Source organism: Erythrolamprus reginae, chromosome 5 (assembly GCF_031021105.1).
Source record: "Erythrolamprus reginae isolate rEryReg1 chromosome 5, rEryReg1.hap1, whole genome shotgun sequence".
Lineage (NCBI taxonomy): Eukaryota > Metazoa > Chordata > Lepidosauria > Squamata > Dipsadidae > Erythrolamprus > Erythrolamprus reginae.
The window spans coordinates 20,285,312-20,301,199 of NC_091954.1; the positions used below are offsets into that span (position 1 = coordinate 20,285,312).

Here is a 15,888-nt window from a genome sequence, read left to right on the forward strand (position 1 = left end):
ATGTCAGTATATCTCAACAGCTTTAAGGGATGTGGATTTCAGCCCCCCAAATTCTCCAGTCAGCATATTTTCTGGGGCATTCTGGGAATTCAAATCCACCTCTCACTATGTTGTTGGGGTTGGAAAAATACTGATCTGTATAATATCAAATTTCTTGCAATCAAAATAAATAGTCTTTGACACTATAAAAAAAGAGATAGGCAAAACAGTCTACATTAAAACAATATCTTTTTTATAATTGACCAACTAATGTATTTTTCGGAGTATAAAATGGACCTCTTTCCTCCCCAAATGAGGCTGAAAATTTGGGTGTGTCTTATTCTTTGAATGTAGCCTTATTGAAGCTCTTTTTTCCAGCCCTAACTAGGTGCTAACGGTCTCCCGGTCTTCCTATTCCTCCGAAGGAGTTTTTTCCCCAGCCCCAAGTCTTTGCAGGTTTGTTTTCATTCCTACTCCCTCTGAAAAAGTCTTTTTCTGTCCTAACCAGGGGATAAAAAAATGTGCTGAAGTTGAGCAAATTAAGGACACTAGTCAGATGAACACCTAGTAGCAAGATTTCCCCCCCTATTTTCCTCCCCAAAAACTAAGGTGTATCTTATACTCCGGTGTTTCTTATACTCTGAAAAATATGGTACTTGCAAAGTACAGAGTTGTTTTTAAAAAATAGAATTTACCAACAAAAAACATTCCAAGTCCCTGGTCCACAATATTTCTCTTGGCGCAGTGAAAAAGCTGCTGGATGAGGAACTCTGAGAGTTGAAGTCCACAAGTCTTAAAGTTCCAAGGTTGGAGACCCCTGGTTTAAACTATACTTTTCCAATCATGTAAAAAGGGCAAAAGTTGTGGTTTAAAGCAGGGGTCCCTAATCCCCATGCAGCAGACTGGTACCAGGCCATGGTCTGTTAGAAACTGGGCTGTGCAAACGGCAGGTGAGTGGGTAAAGATTCATCTGGGCATGCGTGGAATTTAAATTGTGTATGGAAACCATCCTGCCCCCCCATCCCCGGTCCATGGAAAAATTGTCTTCCACAAAATCAGTCCCTGGTGCCAGAAAGATTGGGGAGTGTCGGTTTAAACTGTTGTACCTTATGATTCTTGAACAAATGTATCTTTTATGTACACTGAGAGCATATGCACCAAGGCAAATTCCTTATGTGTTCAATTACCCTTGGCCAAAAAATAATTCTATTCTATTCTGTTCTGTTCTATTCTATTCTAGACAAATCAATAGACAATTTGTAAATTAATATTCTGAACAAATCAATCCCTTATTTTGGGCTAAATAAAATGGAGGGAGTAAATACAGTTTTTGGGTTCATTCCCATAAACTAAAGTATGATTTAGCAGAGGAATGATTAAACCCCATAGTTTAGTATATTAGGATAATACACTTTTAAATTAAAATATAATTTTAAATTAAAAATATAATTTTTAATTTCAAAATTGGAAAATGATTTTATTTTTTCAAATGAATTTTCCTTTGTTAAGTAGAACTGGATTTTTTTCTTCATCTGCTTCAATGCTGCAGTTGTATTTACCAATGTGGTGAGAAATAAATTTGATCTTTTTTATATATTAGCAGAATTCACAGTACAGGTTATTGTAAAAAAATAATCCCTGATTTTCAGGTGGCACCCCACCATCTTCACATATCCAGTGATTTTGTTTTATTTTAAATTCCTAATACTTAACTTCAAATCAGTTCCAAATTTTCCATTTTGCCTTCATTCTAACCTGGAGGGCTGTTTTCTAATAGCCGAACGGACAAGACTACGGGATGAAATATCGGTCTGTTGTCATTGTCATCCAGAATGGTCACGGTGAGACTAGCAGTACTGTTCAGTTTGCCAATGTCATTTGCAACAACCAGAAACTCCAAGATGGGATTCAAGAAAGTCTCTCTGTCTATCACCTTCCCCGGCTTCACCGAAATGACACCTAAAGGTTAATAATATGAGAAAGAGTAGAGTTCGATAGTGAAAAAATATGTACTCCAAGGAGTCTCCGGATCTATCAAGCAGGCTCCACAGCTTTTTGTATTATCAAAACAATAACAGTACAAACTCATTTTGTCAAGTGGCAAAGGGATGGAGATTTCCTTGCCATGTGATTTGATTTATCACTTTCATGCAGTGAGATCTTGTAACAATGAAACTTCCATTCTATTTTTTTCTTTGCAATTTTCACAAAGACAGTATTGTTATGACAATTTTAAAAAGACAATGTTGCAAAGAGACTTAAGCATTTATGGGGTTTGTTTTACTGGTATGCACTATATATGCATGTACTTTTTATTTATTTATTTTTAAATATTTTTTATTACAATACAAAGATTAAAAAGAGCAGGCATATAGTGTTGTACATAATGTATCATTTCACAGTATAATTATTATTTGTATAGTTGTACTTAATTTCTAAAATATCTTATACAGAGCTGCCCCTGGTTCCCCCTCCCCGATGAACTGTTAGCCTAACAGTTCTATTTTTCCCTTTTGATATCAATATACAGCTGTATATTGATATCAAAAAGCTGAAGCATTTATGTTTTATACCGATTGCATTTGTCAAAAGTTCCTTCCTTGTTATCTTAAGTTGAAGAACAAAATAAATTGTTTAGGACAGACCTCAAGGACCACTTAATTCATAATTTTAACTCCCACGAACCACTAATAGGAATTTTTTAAAAAGATAAATAGTACTCTGTGCAATATAAAAATGCAAATAATTTTTATGCAGTTCACTGAAATTTTCTCGTGGACCACTAGTGGTTGGTGACCACTGGTTTAGGAGTCTCTTAACTGTCTTTAGACATTGGGCTTAGAAATAGGGGGAGTTATATAAATATAAATAAACAAATCAGCACAGGTTTCACAGGTAGCGTTATTTCATATTACTAATGGGATAGGGCATAGTGTTCTCTACAAATTATTTCCTTTAATCATCTTTTGTGCCACACTGGAGATTATAAAAGTTTAACTTCACCTGTCAAGAAGAAAACAGGTTGGAGAAGATAGTCCTATACATATAAAATTAACACCCCAAGACTAAGATTTTCATTAATCTGCTTCCCAACATAATATAGTAGCAAGTTTTAGAAACCTGAAGTTTCTTACTTTCACATAACATTTCTTTCTTTCTTTGTATCCCGCCTTTATTATTTTTATAAATAATTCAAGGTGTCAAACGTATCTAATACATTTTTCTCCTCCTATTTTTCCCAAAGCAACAGTTCAGTGAGGTTGGTTGGGCTGAGAGTAACGGCCTAAAAGTCTCCCAGCTGGCTTTGATGCCTAAGGCAGGATCTGAGTTCATGGTCTCCTGTTCTCTAGCCTGGTGACTTATCCATTAGAATAAAAATAAGTAGTATAAAATAGTAATAGTCACCAAAAGCTATAGTAATATTTTTGTTTCAGCTTACAGATGTCTAAAACTGGAAAGCAATACACTGAATTATTTATTCATTTATCATATTTCTATAGCTGTCCATCTCAAACTCTGGATGGTGTATATATATATATTTGGAAAGGCCATACAATGAATAATATTAAGAATATTCCACAATGTTTTTGAAACCCTACAATATTTAGCAAAGACCATGTGCCCTTCTAGACAGAAGTACAGTTGCAACATGAAATTGAACTCAACCCTCTGATGAGACTTCCCATTGTGGTAAATATGGGGAATACTTTTGCTGCAGTTACTTAAGGTAAAAGTTCCCCCGCACATGCATGCTAGTCGTTCCTGACTCTAGGAGGTGGTGCTCATCTTTGCTTCTAAGCTGAAGAGCCAGTGCTGTCCAAAGACGTCTCTGTGGTCAATGTTCCCTCTAAGCTGTACGGCCACGTGGCTCTGCACATAATGAGAGGATGACTGCACAGCCGCGCATGTGACTCAAGAACAATGCTCAGCAGTTTGCAATTGCCGTGTGCTGTTTTTTAATGTTAGAGGGATCGTTGCAGAAGTGGGCTGCTGCCTAATTGCGCACAGCTCCACAGCTCTGGAACATGAGTGCGGGATCGAGTGCAATTACACTTCCTGCTGAAACGCGCCTGCACGTGCGTTCCTATGCACAACTTTGCTACCTGCAGTCCACCTCTGGATCATTGTCTGTGGTCATGTGGCCGGCGTAACTAAATATTGAAGGTGCATGGAGCACTATTATCTTCTGACCAAGGTGGTCCCTACTCTTCTACTTGCATTTTTTATGTGCTTTTGAATTGCTGGGTCGGCAGAAGCTGGGACAGGTAATGGGAGCTCACCCTACTACACAACTGAACTGCCAACCTTCTGATCGACAAGCTCAGTGCCTTAGCCACAGAGCCGTCGTATCCTGTAGTTACATAGTTTAGAGCAAATGGAGAAGACTTATTGCCATTCAGCAAATCTTACTGTAGAAGCAGGAATGGGTTACAACTTCAATACATCTCTGGAAAAACACCTGGCTGTTCTCACCTTCAAGAATCCACTTAGGCTATATTAAGGGGTGCAAAAGCATTATGGTGGAATAATCAGTTTTGTTTTTTTGAGAAGAAACAAAAGGAATAAATAACATGGCACAAAACTGAAAAGGCAGAGGAGTCTTTCCTTATTTCTTTGCCCAAAAAAGTCAAGTTTTGCTTGGCTAACAGTTCTGGGCAACTCCTTGGCTAACAGTTCTGGGCAACTCCTATAGTCTTGCCAAAAAACACCATCACCCCATTTTTACCCAAACTAAGTCCTGTTAATTTTAAATAATCAGAGAAGATTGGCATGTCTTGATTTATTTATATAGGGCAGTCAGAATATGTGGCTGGTGGAAAAACTGGTGATCTGGAAGTGCCTCATACCAACCCTATACAATTCATAGAGATTTAACTGGCAGATTTTTTGAAAGTCTGTAGGCATTTTTCAACTGTTTCCATATTGCTCTCTCATGGAGCAGAAAAAATTACCTATCACTCTGAATAGGAAGACAGCTAAACATGAAGAGTACATGTCTTTCTTACCTGTTCTGTTGTTAATGATAAACAGGTTCTTTTCTTTTCCAAGCAGTTGATATGTCAACACTGCATTGACACCCTTGTCATCATCCAAAGCTAGGATAGGTCCATTAATGACAGTGAGAGGAGTTCCTGAATCAAACATGAAGAACTCAGAAAAGGAGGCATAAATGTTGATAGATTGACTCTTCCCCCCTCTTTCCATTCCCTGATGATCAACAATGAAGTATGAATGAATGAATGAATGAAATAAGGTGAGATCTTATGAAACAATAAAATAGTGCCTGGTGTAACCTTGACAGACTGAATCAAGACGCCCTTGGGAGAAGCCTTAAGCCCTGCTAAAACAAAACATATGTTCATCAGCCACATAAAAGTGGGGTGGGGAGGAATCAAGACATTTAGTCAAATGTTATCTTCTGGGCAAATTCTTGAGCTCCTGGGAGAGTATGTCAGTTAAGGACATCAGTAGTTTTCTGGAGTGTAAATGCATGAGAAATTATTTAAAGTATTTAAAGTCATAGTTTCATACTAGGTGAAAAACTATATCTATGCGCAATTACTTTAGGGAAAATTTCATATCCCAGATACTTCAAACAACAATTTGGTGCAGGAATAAGCCGGGGTGTAAAACTCACATCATCACAGCAGCGTCATGTGATGTATTGGGACTTTCCCTCCATCTGCTAAACTGGGCTGGGGTGTGACCAGTACATGACACATCTGGCCCACAGGCTGTGAGTTTGACAACCTTGAATAAACCATCTGCTTACATATTTCCTTGTCTCAAGCATTTGACTTAACAAAAAGTACCTGTTTTAATTACATCACAGTTGGGATAGCCAAAACTGTGGGGTTGATCCTTTCAAATCTGATCACATATTAAGGTCAACATTATGATTTGCAATCCTCAATTGGGAGGTTTCTCCAAAGGCATGTTGCTATTTCAGATAAACCGAAATAGTAAATTGTGGGATAGGAACTGTTTCATTAAACCGAGGAGTCCTTGCTACTCTTTCCTGTTTCTTGCAGATGTTTCGTTACCCAAACTACAGTAGGAAACATCACCAGTGCTAGGTAACCTCGTTTGGGTAATGCTACCTAGTTTGGGTAATGAAACATCTGCAAGGAAACAAGCAAGCTCAGAGAACAAAAAGTACCCCTTCATTTCAACCCTGAACTACAAATATTCTCCTTTATTGATTAAGAATAGAGAGGATTTAGTATTAAGAATACTGGGAATACAAGGAAGCATGCTTTTTCCTAACATGCAATTCAAATATCAGAAGCACGAATGCAACTGATATCTGAATGGATCAAAGAAGCCAATATGAGTGTCTAGAATCAGTACACAAGACCTTGTCATTTTCACTGATGCTGTTATAATTCAAGTGAGCTACAAAAGGTCATAACTTAGCTTTAAATAATCCCCCATTGCATAGTTTGAAAAAAGCTGGATTTTCTGAAGGGGAAAGAGAAGTAGGAGTACGTTAGAAATCACCTAAAGCCAAGACCAAAAGCAGTAAAATAAATCTGGGGTGTATTTGACTAATTCAATTTCCCTTTCTGTTTCTTTCAATTCAAAAGTGTTTTTCTTTTAAATATCATACGGTAACAGCTCAGAAAACTTTCTCCCACTTCACTTATATATCAGGAAGTCCTCAAACTGCCCAGAATTACAGTTACAACTCATAATAGAGGCATCCCATGACTGGACCCAATTTTTTGACAATTTTGCAATGGTTGCAAAGTGAACATGGTTGTAAACCCAACACTATGGTTTTTAAACCAATGCCACCATTATTACACAAATCAAGTTGGCAAACTTTTTTTTGTTCAAAAATTAAAATTAAAAAACCAGAAAAACAAAATGTCATAAATCTTGATTATGTGACTGCGGGAAACTGCAAATGGCTATAAAGCTGAACTGGTTGCCAAGCACCCAAAATAACTTCAAAAACTGGTCATAAGTAGCTTTTACAGGTCCATCATAATTTCAAATGGTCATTAAGCAACTGGTTGTAAGTTGAGGACGACCTGTATGCTTTTGAAAACACATGCAGTAAATCTTGCAACATAGAGACAAAGGAGAATCATTTTTTAAAAAACTGGAAAAGTGTCCTGTGTGATTGAAAAGTATGAAGGAACTGGGTTTTTTTTCCTCATCACCATTTTAATTATTGTATGTGTCTTAAAATACTTTTAACAGAAAAACAGAACAGGAAAGCACACGAGTGCTTGGAAGATACTTTCTGCCTGTCCTGAGATTTGGGCAGAGTGAAGGGCCCACCTACCTGGAGGGGAATTTTCTATCACCTCAGCCTGGTAGGAACTCTGAGTGAACAGAGGATGGTTATCATTTTCATCCGCTACTGTAATCACCAGCAAGTCAAAATCCTGAAGTTGTACCAAGAAAAAAGAAACAATGACTTAAAACAAGATTTGAAAGAAGCCTCATTGCTATTTGAAAGAAAGAACCTTTTGGGACAACCAGGATTTGGATAACTGAGAATTTCCATAGGCATTTAGCTATGTACTTTGAGATGGACAGCTTTTGAATCAGAGGTGGGTTTCTACTGATGCAACCCCTGTACTTTCAGTCCACTCTGTGCTTGTCTCTCTGCGGAAATGAAACTAACTCCCCACAATTCAGTCAGAACTGAAGAAGCTTCTTGGATGAGAAGTGAAACATCTTCAAGCAAAATAAGAAAATACAATTGCCATTTGAAAGAAAGCATCTCTGGCATAGCCGTGACCTGGATGATTGAGAATCTCCATAGACAACGATTTAAAACAACAATAAAAACAACTTTGCCTGTAAAGGGAACTTCTCACAATTATCATGAGAATTTTCAGAATTCATATTAGTATTTCTGATTTGACTTTCTCTTTGCATATTTACATCCTGCTCCAGCCCCCAAAACGTAGGGTAAAAAAATATATACAAATTTTCATATACTACTATCCAAACCTTCCACTCCAGAAATCCATTCAACTTGGTAAGTGTTTTAAAAAGAAACAAATATTCTTAAAAATATTTGATTTTGAGATCATGGTTTTTCTCCATGAGAAGCTTGTTTTTTATTCATTTCCAAAACCAAGCTAAGATACAGAAGGGTACGTTTTTCTTTTGGTGAAAGTTAAAAAGTTTAAAGTAGTGAAAACCCATCCCACAGGTTATTCACAGGGGGTGGTTAGACAATAGCCACAAAGATGCAACTGCAGCTTTGACTGGTTCTTATGTGCAAATAAACCTTCCTAAGAACCAAGTAAAGCTTGTTGCAATGATAACTGCTTTGACCATACCCTATGGATACCCCTGCATGCAGGCTTTCATTATTTTGAATTTTTAAGTACCACTAAAAAAAAAGCAGAGAGTAGGACAATACACTAGATATTGATGTTTCTGATGAGGAAGATCTTATCTCCTCCTCTCTGTCTGTCATTAAGTATTTGGGAAATTTGTTTTCAGAATTACTGTCTCAGAAAATACATATGCCTGTTTGTAACACAATAGAATATATTTGTCTGTTATCTAATGCAGCCATCAATGAAATCATAACTATTATAAGGCTGTGGGGTTTTTTTTTCAAGAAACTTGTGGGGAACTGAATGATTAATGGATAACCTATAATGAAAAAGAAAGTTTGAGAACATGGTTAGAAATAATTTAACCATTGATCTGTTAATAAAGGAAATTAAATTTCAGGTTGCAGTCCTGTGTTTCATATATATTTAATTGATTTATATTTTTTAGGGGAAAATTATATCCAATGAAGGCAACCTTGTTCAAAATTAGGAAAAGATACAGTCAGTAATTACCCTCCTTGCATTGCGTGCATTTTCCGGATTATCCTTCACTGTAATTGTCAGTCTATATTCTGATACTCGCTCCCTGTCCAATGGGCGATTTACATACATAATGCCAGTCTGGGGAAGAGAAGAACAAAGCAAAACGTAGAGAGAAAAACATGAAATGAAACTGTTCAACTTGCTTTGAACTGCCAAGTATATTTAATGCATAAGGTCATTAAAGGTTTAGAAGATTGCTTGAATCAGAAAATGTGTTTTGAGGACAATGTAACGATCAGCACTCCTGCAATTAATTAACAGTTATTAGATTGATAGTAGAGAGAGTTGTGCTTCCATTTAGACTGGACGAAGCTTTAGCATGTGCTAGTTCTGAGCTGTAGTTTAACCCAGCATGCCAAACTGGCTAAGTCAGTTATAGATTCTCGATGATTTGCAGCAAAATAAACCAAATTTAATTACTGTATGTCAGGGTGTCAAACTCAAGGCCTGGGGGCCAGATCTGAACCAAGGGGTACTTAGATCTGGCATGCAGAGCTGCCCTGGCAACAGCAAAGGACTGGCCGGTGGCACTTCTGCCAGCAAAAATGGGCTTCTGAACTCCATTTTTGGCTGTGATGGCTGAAAATGGAGTCAGGGCCCCCCTGAGTTCCATTTTCACTGGCAAAGGGCCAGAGGAGGCTGTGACAGCCGAAAATGGAGCTCAGGAGCCTGTTTTCTCTGGCCAGAGCATACTGGCCACCACAGGCACTCCTGACAGGAGTGATGTTGAGCTGGCCACTCATCCCTGGCCCCTCCACTCCGGTCCCCCAAGGTCAAACACAACCCTGATGTGGACTTCAATGAAATCAAGTTTGACACCCCTGCTGTATGTTGACGACAGAAGAGAAGAAAACCAGGGACGTTTTGATTCTGAAGAGCAGCTACAGGTAAGACTTGTGCTTAACTGATCTGAAACATAGGCAGTGTTTAAGTTATGTTCACCCAGTTAGAGACTGTTCAAAATTACAATGGCACTGAATGGAGCCGGGGTGCGGGGGACTTAAAATTGGTCCTCAGAGTTCTGACGAGCGCATATACCTAGGGTCTCATAGCTATGATTTCCTATGGTCTCTGCTGCCTTCCGCAAGCTGGCAGGAAGTTGGAAGTAAAAAAAAAAAATACAACTTTTCCTCCAAAGTAAGGATCTAGAATAGTTTACCTCTGAGGAAATATTATATTTGAAGGGAAGGCAAGTAGGGCGGAGATGGGATAGAGGGGTATAAAATCATGTGTTTATTGTACTTTATTTATTTATTCATTTGTCCAATACACAAATAAATAGGAAGAAAAATAGACATGTAGTAATATACTGTATATAAGGGTAAAGTGAACTTAGAGGAGAGGATATATGAAAGAAAGAAAATATATATGATAAGTGAGAGAAAGGAAAGACAATTGGACAGGGGACGAAAGGCACACCAGTGCACTTATGTACGCCCCTTAGTGTTGTGTTGTGTTAAACGTGTACTGAAAATTACTTTTCTTCTCTTTTGCAAAGTTAGAACTTGGAGTTACTGGTTAAAAGAACATGCAGATGTATTGAAGATTGATAAGAGGAAATATTTCTTTACACAGGTAACATATTTACAGTAAATACCAGCATAGAGTAACCAATGTGGAAGACAGCTACAGTATCATTCATCAATGAATGGGTGCCTCCAGATATGGATATAATCGTAATATTGAACTAAACTCTGCATTGATTAGTCAACACTGTTTTTGCTGCAATCATGAGATAGCTTGGTCAATTCAGAACCCCCATCTTAAAGCAGTGAGTCTTATTGCAAAATGTTGCAATATTGCTTTGCACAAAGTGATCTGCTGGAGATAATAGCTGGCTTGCTCAATATCGGAGAGAGGCGGCATACAAATTAAATAAATAAATAAATAAATAAATAAATTAAATAAATAAATATAAAAAAAATATCCCAATTCCTGAAATTCAGCCATGGCAGGGAGATGACATCACTGTGCTAATGGTCTCAAATATAGACCTATCCTACCAAAAGTACCACCATGCTGAACCTCTACATGACAGTTTTACAGTTACAGTTTTCACTCTATTTTATTAAAGAAGATTTATGTAGCCTGAATAAGTGTTCCCTCTAATATTTTTTGGGGGTGGGCGGAAAAGTATAGTGTCTGAGCAGAAGTCCCTTCGGGACTGGGCGGCACAGAAATATTAAATAAATAAACAAACAAACAAACAAACAAATAAAAAACCCACCCTGTTTTGCCTCAGAGAATTTCAAAATAAAATACTGTACTGTGTGTCTATAACAGTGAGCTCATAATAGGGCAACTCTATCAATATCAAAATGCCACTTAAATAGTTGAGCTAGTTTCAAACTAGATTTTGATTTACTTTCTCTCTTCCTTACTCCCATTCTTTTTCTTTCTTTTTTCCTTCCTCTCTTTTTTCTATCTGTTTCTCTCTCTTCCTCTCTCTCTCCTTCCCTCTCACTCTTTCCCTCTCGGCTTCTGGGCAGGTTTGAAAAACTCTGAGTTGATGATTTTTAAGTGAGCGATTGCTCACTGCTCAGCTTAGAGGGAACTATGGCCTGAATCCACAAGGTATAGTGGATTAGGGAGACTCAAGTTCTGATTCTCCTTTAGCCATAAAAGATAGCCGAGTAATTTTTTTCTGAGTTATAGGCTTGAAAAAAATCTGTTTAAAAAACTACCCTGGACCATGGTATCAGATACTTGGCCTGCAAGCTTTACTGAAGAACCATTATTTTGCAATGAATTAATATTAAAATATTACTTATTTACTCTAGATCAAACTCTACAACTGTAACTCCAACTTATTCCAGAACGTTTGATGCAGGAGGTAACCAGACAGATATAAAAGACCTCTAAGGCTTACCGTACTATTGATGTAAAAAGCATTGTCTCTATTTCCTGCTGTGATGCTAAATGTTAAAAGAGCATTCCTTCCACTGTCCGCATCCCTAGCAAGGATGCGGGTCACAAAGCTGGAGATGGGAGCAATTTCACTGATGGTGAGATTCATTGGTAGATTCAAGAGGACAGGGTCATTATCATTAACGTCCAAAACATTCAATCCCACCATGACCTGAAACAAAGGGAAAATGAGAAGAGCAGTTAAAAGGCCATTATTACAAAGAACATTCCATTCAAAAGAGCTTTCCATTCAGAGGTGGTATTTTACCAAATCGGACCAGTTCAGGCAAACTGGTAGTGGTGATTTGTGGAAGGGCCTGGCCTGCCCACTCGCCCAGGTTCTGTGCTGTCTTATTTCTGCATGTTTTGAAGTCGTGCGCATGTGTTCAAACTGCATGCATGAGCAACATTTATTTATTTATTATTTATTTATTATTTAGATTTGTATGCCGCCCCTCTCCGCAGACTCGGGGCGTCTCACAACAAAGTGAAACAATTTACAACAAATCTAAATTACAGTTTAAAAATATTTTAAAAAACATATTTTCTAAACAAACATACAGACAGACATACCATTCATAAATTGTATATGTCCGGGGGAGATGTCTCAGTTCCCCCATGCCTGACGACAAAGGTGGGTTTTAAGGAGCTTACGAAAGGCAAGGAGAGTAGGGGCAGTTCTAATCTCCGGGGGGAGTTGGTTCCAGAGGGTCGGGGCCGCCACAGAGAAGGCTCTTCCCCTGGGTCCCGCCAACTGACATTGTTTAGTTGACGGGACCCGGAGAACGCCCACTCTGTGGGACCTAATCGGTCGCTGGGATTCGTGCGGCAGCAGGCAGTCTCGGAGATATTCTGGTCCAGTGCCGTGAAGGGCTTTAAAGGTCATAACCAACACTTTGAATTGTGACCGGAAATTGATCGGCAACATGCATGTGCAGGTTGCGCACATGCGCAAGTGCTCCCTCCCATTTGTGAACCATTAGGGAAGGTAAGTGAATACCACCTCTGCTTCCATTCCCCCACTCTCCTGTCAGAGCTGAAGAAGCTTCTTGGATGAGAAGCAAAATGTCTTTTTTTAAAAACCCATAAGAAAATCTAGTTGCCTCCTGGAATAAAGCACCTTTGGGACATTACAAAGAACACTCACTCTGTGGCTAGGGCAAACCCCTTCTCTATTTCTCCACATGTCATCACAAAGACCAGAATATGGGTAGCCCTTAACTTATGTCTGGCTTCTTAAAAACCATTCAAAATTATGATGCCCCCTTCTCCCAAATGTACTTCTGACCCAGATTCAAAGTTCTGATGGCTGCCCCCCACCATCACATGGCTGCAATTTGAACACTGGCCCTCACATACAGCTATTTGCAGCACGCTATGATCATATGACTTACAATGATTTTTGTTGGAAAGTAGCATTTAAAAACCACCTATTCCGAACAATGATAGTGGCATTTGCTTAAAGACTGTTAGTATACTGTATGTAACTATGTTGGGTGTTGCAATACAGAAGCTAACAGTGTAAGTTTAAGACTGTACCTTTAAGAGTCATTTGCTGGTTGGTCATAAGAGGGAACCAACGATGTTCCTCTTGGGGGAGTTTATACTAGAGAGATTTAAATTTGCTGTGTGTATATTTTGCTGTGGGTGATAATCTGGTTTGTAAACCTTTATTAGGATTATATGTTCTGGTAGATATGGGGAATACTTTTGCTGCAGTTACTTAAGGTAAAGTTGGCCTTCTCCGGGTCCCGTCAACTAAACAGTGTCGTTTGGCGGGACCCAGGGGAAGAGCCTTCTCTGTGGCAGCCCCGACCCTTTGGAACCAACTCCCCCCAGATATCAGAGTTGCCCCCACCCTCCTTGCCTTTCGTAAGCTCCTTAAAACCCACCTCTGTCGTCAGGCATGGGGGAATTGAGACTTTCCCTCCCCCTAGGCTTATAAAATTTATGCATGGTATGTTAGTATGTATGATTGGTTTTTTTAATTGGAGTTTTAAATTAACTTAAATATTAGATTTGTTTACATTGTATCATTATTGCTGTGAGCCGCCCCGAGTCTGTGGAGAGGGGCGTCATACAAATCTGATTAATAAATAAATAAATAAATGTGTATGATATTTGGACTATGTAACTACTTTCGCTTATTTGCCTATTTGTATATAATATTATTGTTCTATTATGTACTAAGTCTGATTCATTGACTGATCAACCCACATTGCTACATTAACTCTACTTAAAGTTTGTTGAAGGTTTATTACCTAGACTTTCTAAGAAAGTCCATCACAAGAAAGATAATAAAATTAAGCCTGGACAAGTGATTAACCTACTAACTAGTTATAATCACAATTCCAGGCTCAATTATGATTGTAATCCAGTGGTGAAATGCTACCAGTATGTCCCGGTTTGTGTGAAATGGTAGCAGTGGCCGCCGGTGGTTCAGAAAACCGGTGGCGGCAGCAGCGTGATGCTCCGCCCACTCTCCCAGAGGTCACTATGTGCAGATGATGAAAAAGTGTGCTTGATGAGGGCATGCACATGAGCGCTTCCGAACCAGTAGGGAAGGTAAGTAGATTTCACCGCTGTGAAATTACTTTAACTACTGAATTGTGGGTGGTAAAAAACCCTTTTGTTTTTTACTATCCACAATTCAGTATCTTTTTTTCAGATGGACATTTTATAATCCGAGCCACTCCGACTTACTGTAGAGCTGAGAGAAGGCACCCCTCTGTCTTTGGCCTCGATGGTGAGATTATAAAAAGCAATGTTCTCTCGGTCAAGTTCAGCATCCTTTCTCACACGTAGCTCCCCTTCCACAGGTGAGATCACAAATTCTCCTGCAAGACAGACACAACTATGTTACAGGAATAAAAGCTCAAATAATAACAGTAACAGTAATTTGTATTTCTTAGGGAACTGGGAAAATATATTGGAAACATAATTACCCAAAATGTTCCACTGTAGAGATTTCATTTTTATTATTCGACTTATTATAGATGATTATAATTATACAGACAATGTACAAGCTATTCAACATCTACATTATATTGTGGTTCAGCCTGAGGCTGCTCAGGGACCGGCTTTGTCTCTGCTGGCTCCATGCCCGGAGGAGGATGACAGCGAAGAGGAGGGGGCTGAACAGTCGGACGGGGGAGAGGAAAGTCAGGAATGGGACGAAGGAGAACAGCATGAGAGCCCCCGGGGGGGGGGGTGTCTCCCCAGCCAGTAGCTTGGAGTCATTAGGTGATGAAGCACAAGCCGTCATTGACATGCGACAGAGACGTTCAGATCAAAGAATGGAGCAATTAAAGTATTATCAGCACTGAATTAGGAACAGCTGGGCTTGGGTGTGGTCCTCCTTAGCAGGGTTTAAAAGGCAGGCAAGCCCTTGAAGCCATGTGGAGTGTTATCAGTTGGGGTTATGGTGTCCTGCTTTGTTCTTGACGTCTCTGTTCCTGGCTTGTGGCCCAGCAGTTTGGAAGACCTGTGGGAGGTGTAGGTCTGCTATCTACAGCCTCGTCTTGGCAGCAAGAATCCTGTATTGCTGCATGGACTTTTGCCTTCATTGATATATTGGAAGATACAGCGTTTTCCTGTTTGTAAGGACATTTTCTGTTACCTGTGTTTTTCTTGAATTTTATAAACTGCCTTTGCCTTTTACCAGTGTGTTTGGCTTCTCTTTTTGGGTTGGTATTGGCTTCCGGAGTGACCCAGACAGAACACATTATGTGTAGAGATAGTAATCTATCAGAATGTAAATGTATACACTATTAGCCAGCAAGCTCCAGATTCCAACTGGCATGATAGATTAAACCTATGGATGCACTCAATGGGAACTGTTTTCAGTGAAGACTGTATACATTGGCAACCTTAATGTATTAATGTACTTCAGCCTTTCAAGCTTTCCAGATGAATTAAAATTCAATTATCATCATTCCTAACTGGCTAGAACAGAACAGGAATTGGAACTGAACCCATTTAGGAGACAATTAAATTAAACCACACAATTCGATCTCAATAAATAACAACTGAAATCGTTATTCTGGCTCCATATGCACCAAAGACAAATTCCTTCTGTGTCCAATCATACTTGGCCAATAAAGAATTCTATTCTTGTTGTGGTTAGCTCTGGCCCAACTCCTGCCCCAAG

At 38.9% G+C, this 15,888-nt stretch overlaps 1 protein-coding gene across 1 annotated transcript in view; it reads right to left on the bottom strand.

Moving 5' to 3' along the window:
* CDH23 (cadherin related 23) overlaps positions 1-15,888 on the bottom strand; it is a 726,582-nt gene that overhangs the window by 57,573 nt on the left and 653,121 nt on the right. Inside the window, exons 40-45 of the mRNA XM_070753910.1 lie at positions 14,442-14,575; positions 11,701-11,910; positions 8,802-8,909; positions 7,274-7,376; positions 4,986-5,111; positions 1,735-1,938 (exon numbers count right to left, since the gene is read on the bottom strand). Of these exons, the coding sequence (XP_070610011.1) occupies positions 1,735-1,938; positions 4,986-5,111; positions 7,274-7,376; positions 8,802-8,909; positions 11,701-11,910; positions 14,442-14,575 (885 nt within the window). The remainder of the gene's footprint in view (positions 1-1,734; positions 1,939-4,985; positions 5,112-7,273; positions 7,377-8,801; positions 8,910-11,700; positions 11,911-14,441; positions 14,576-15,888) is intronic.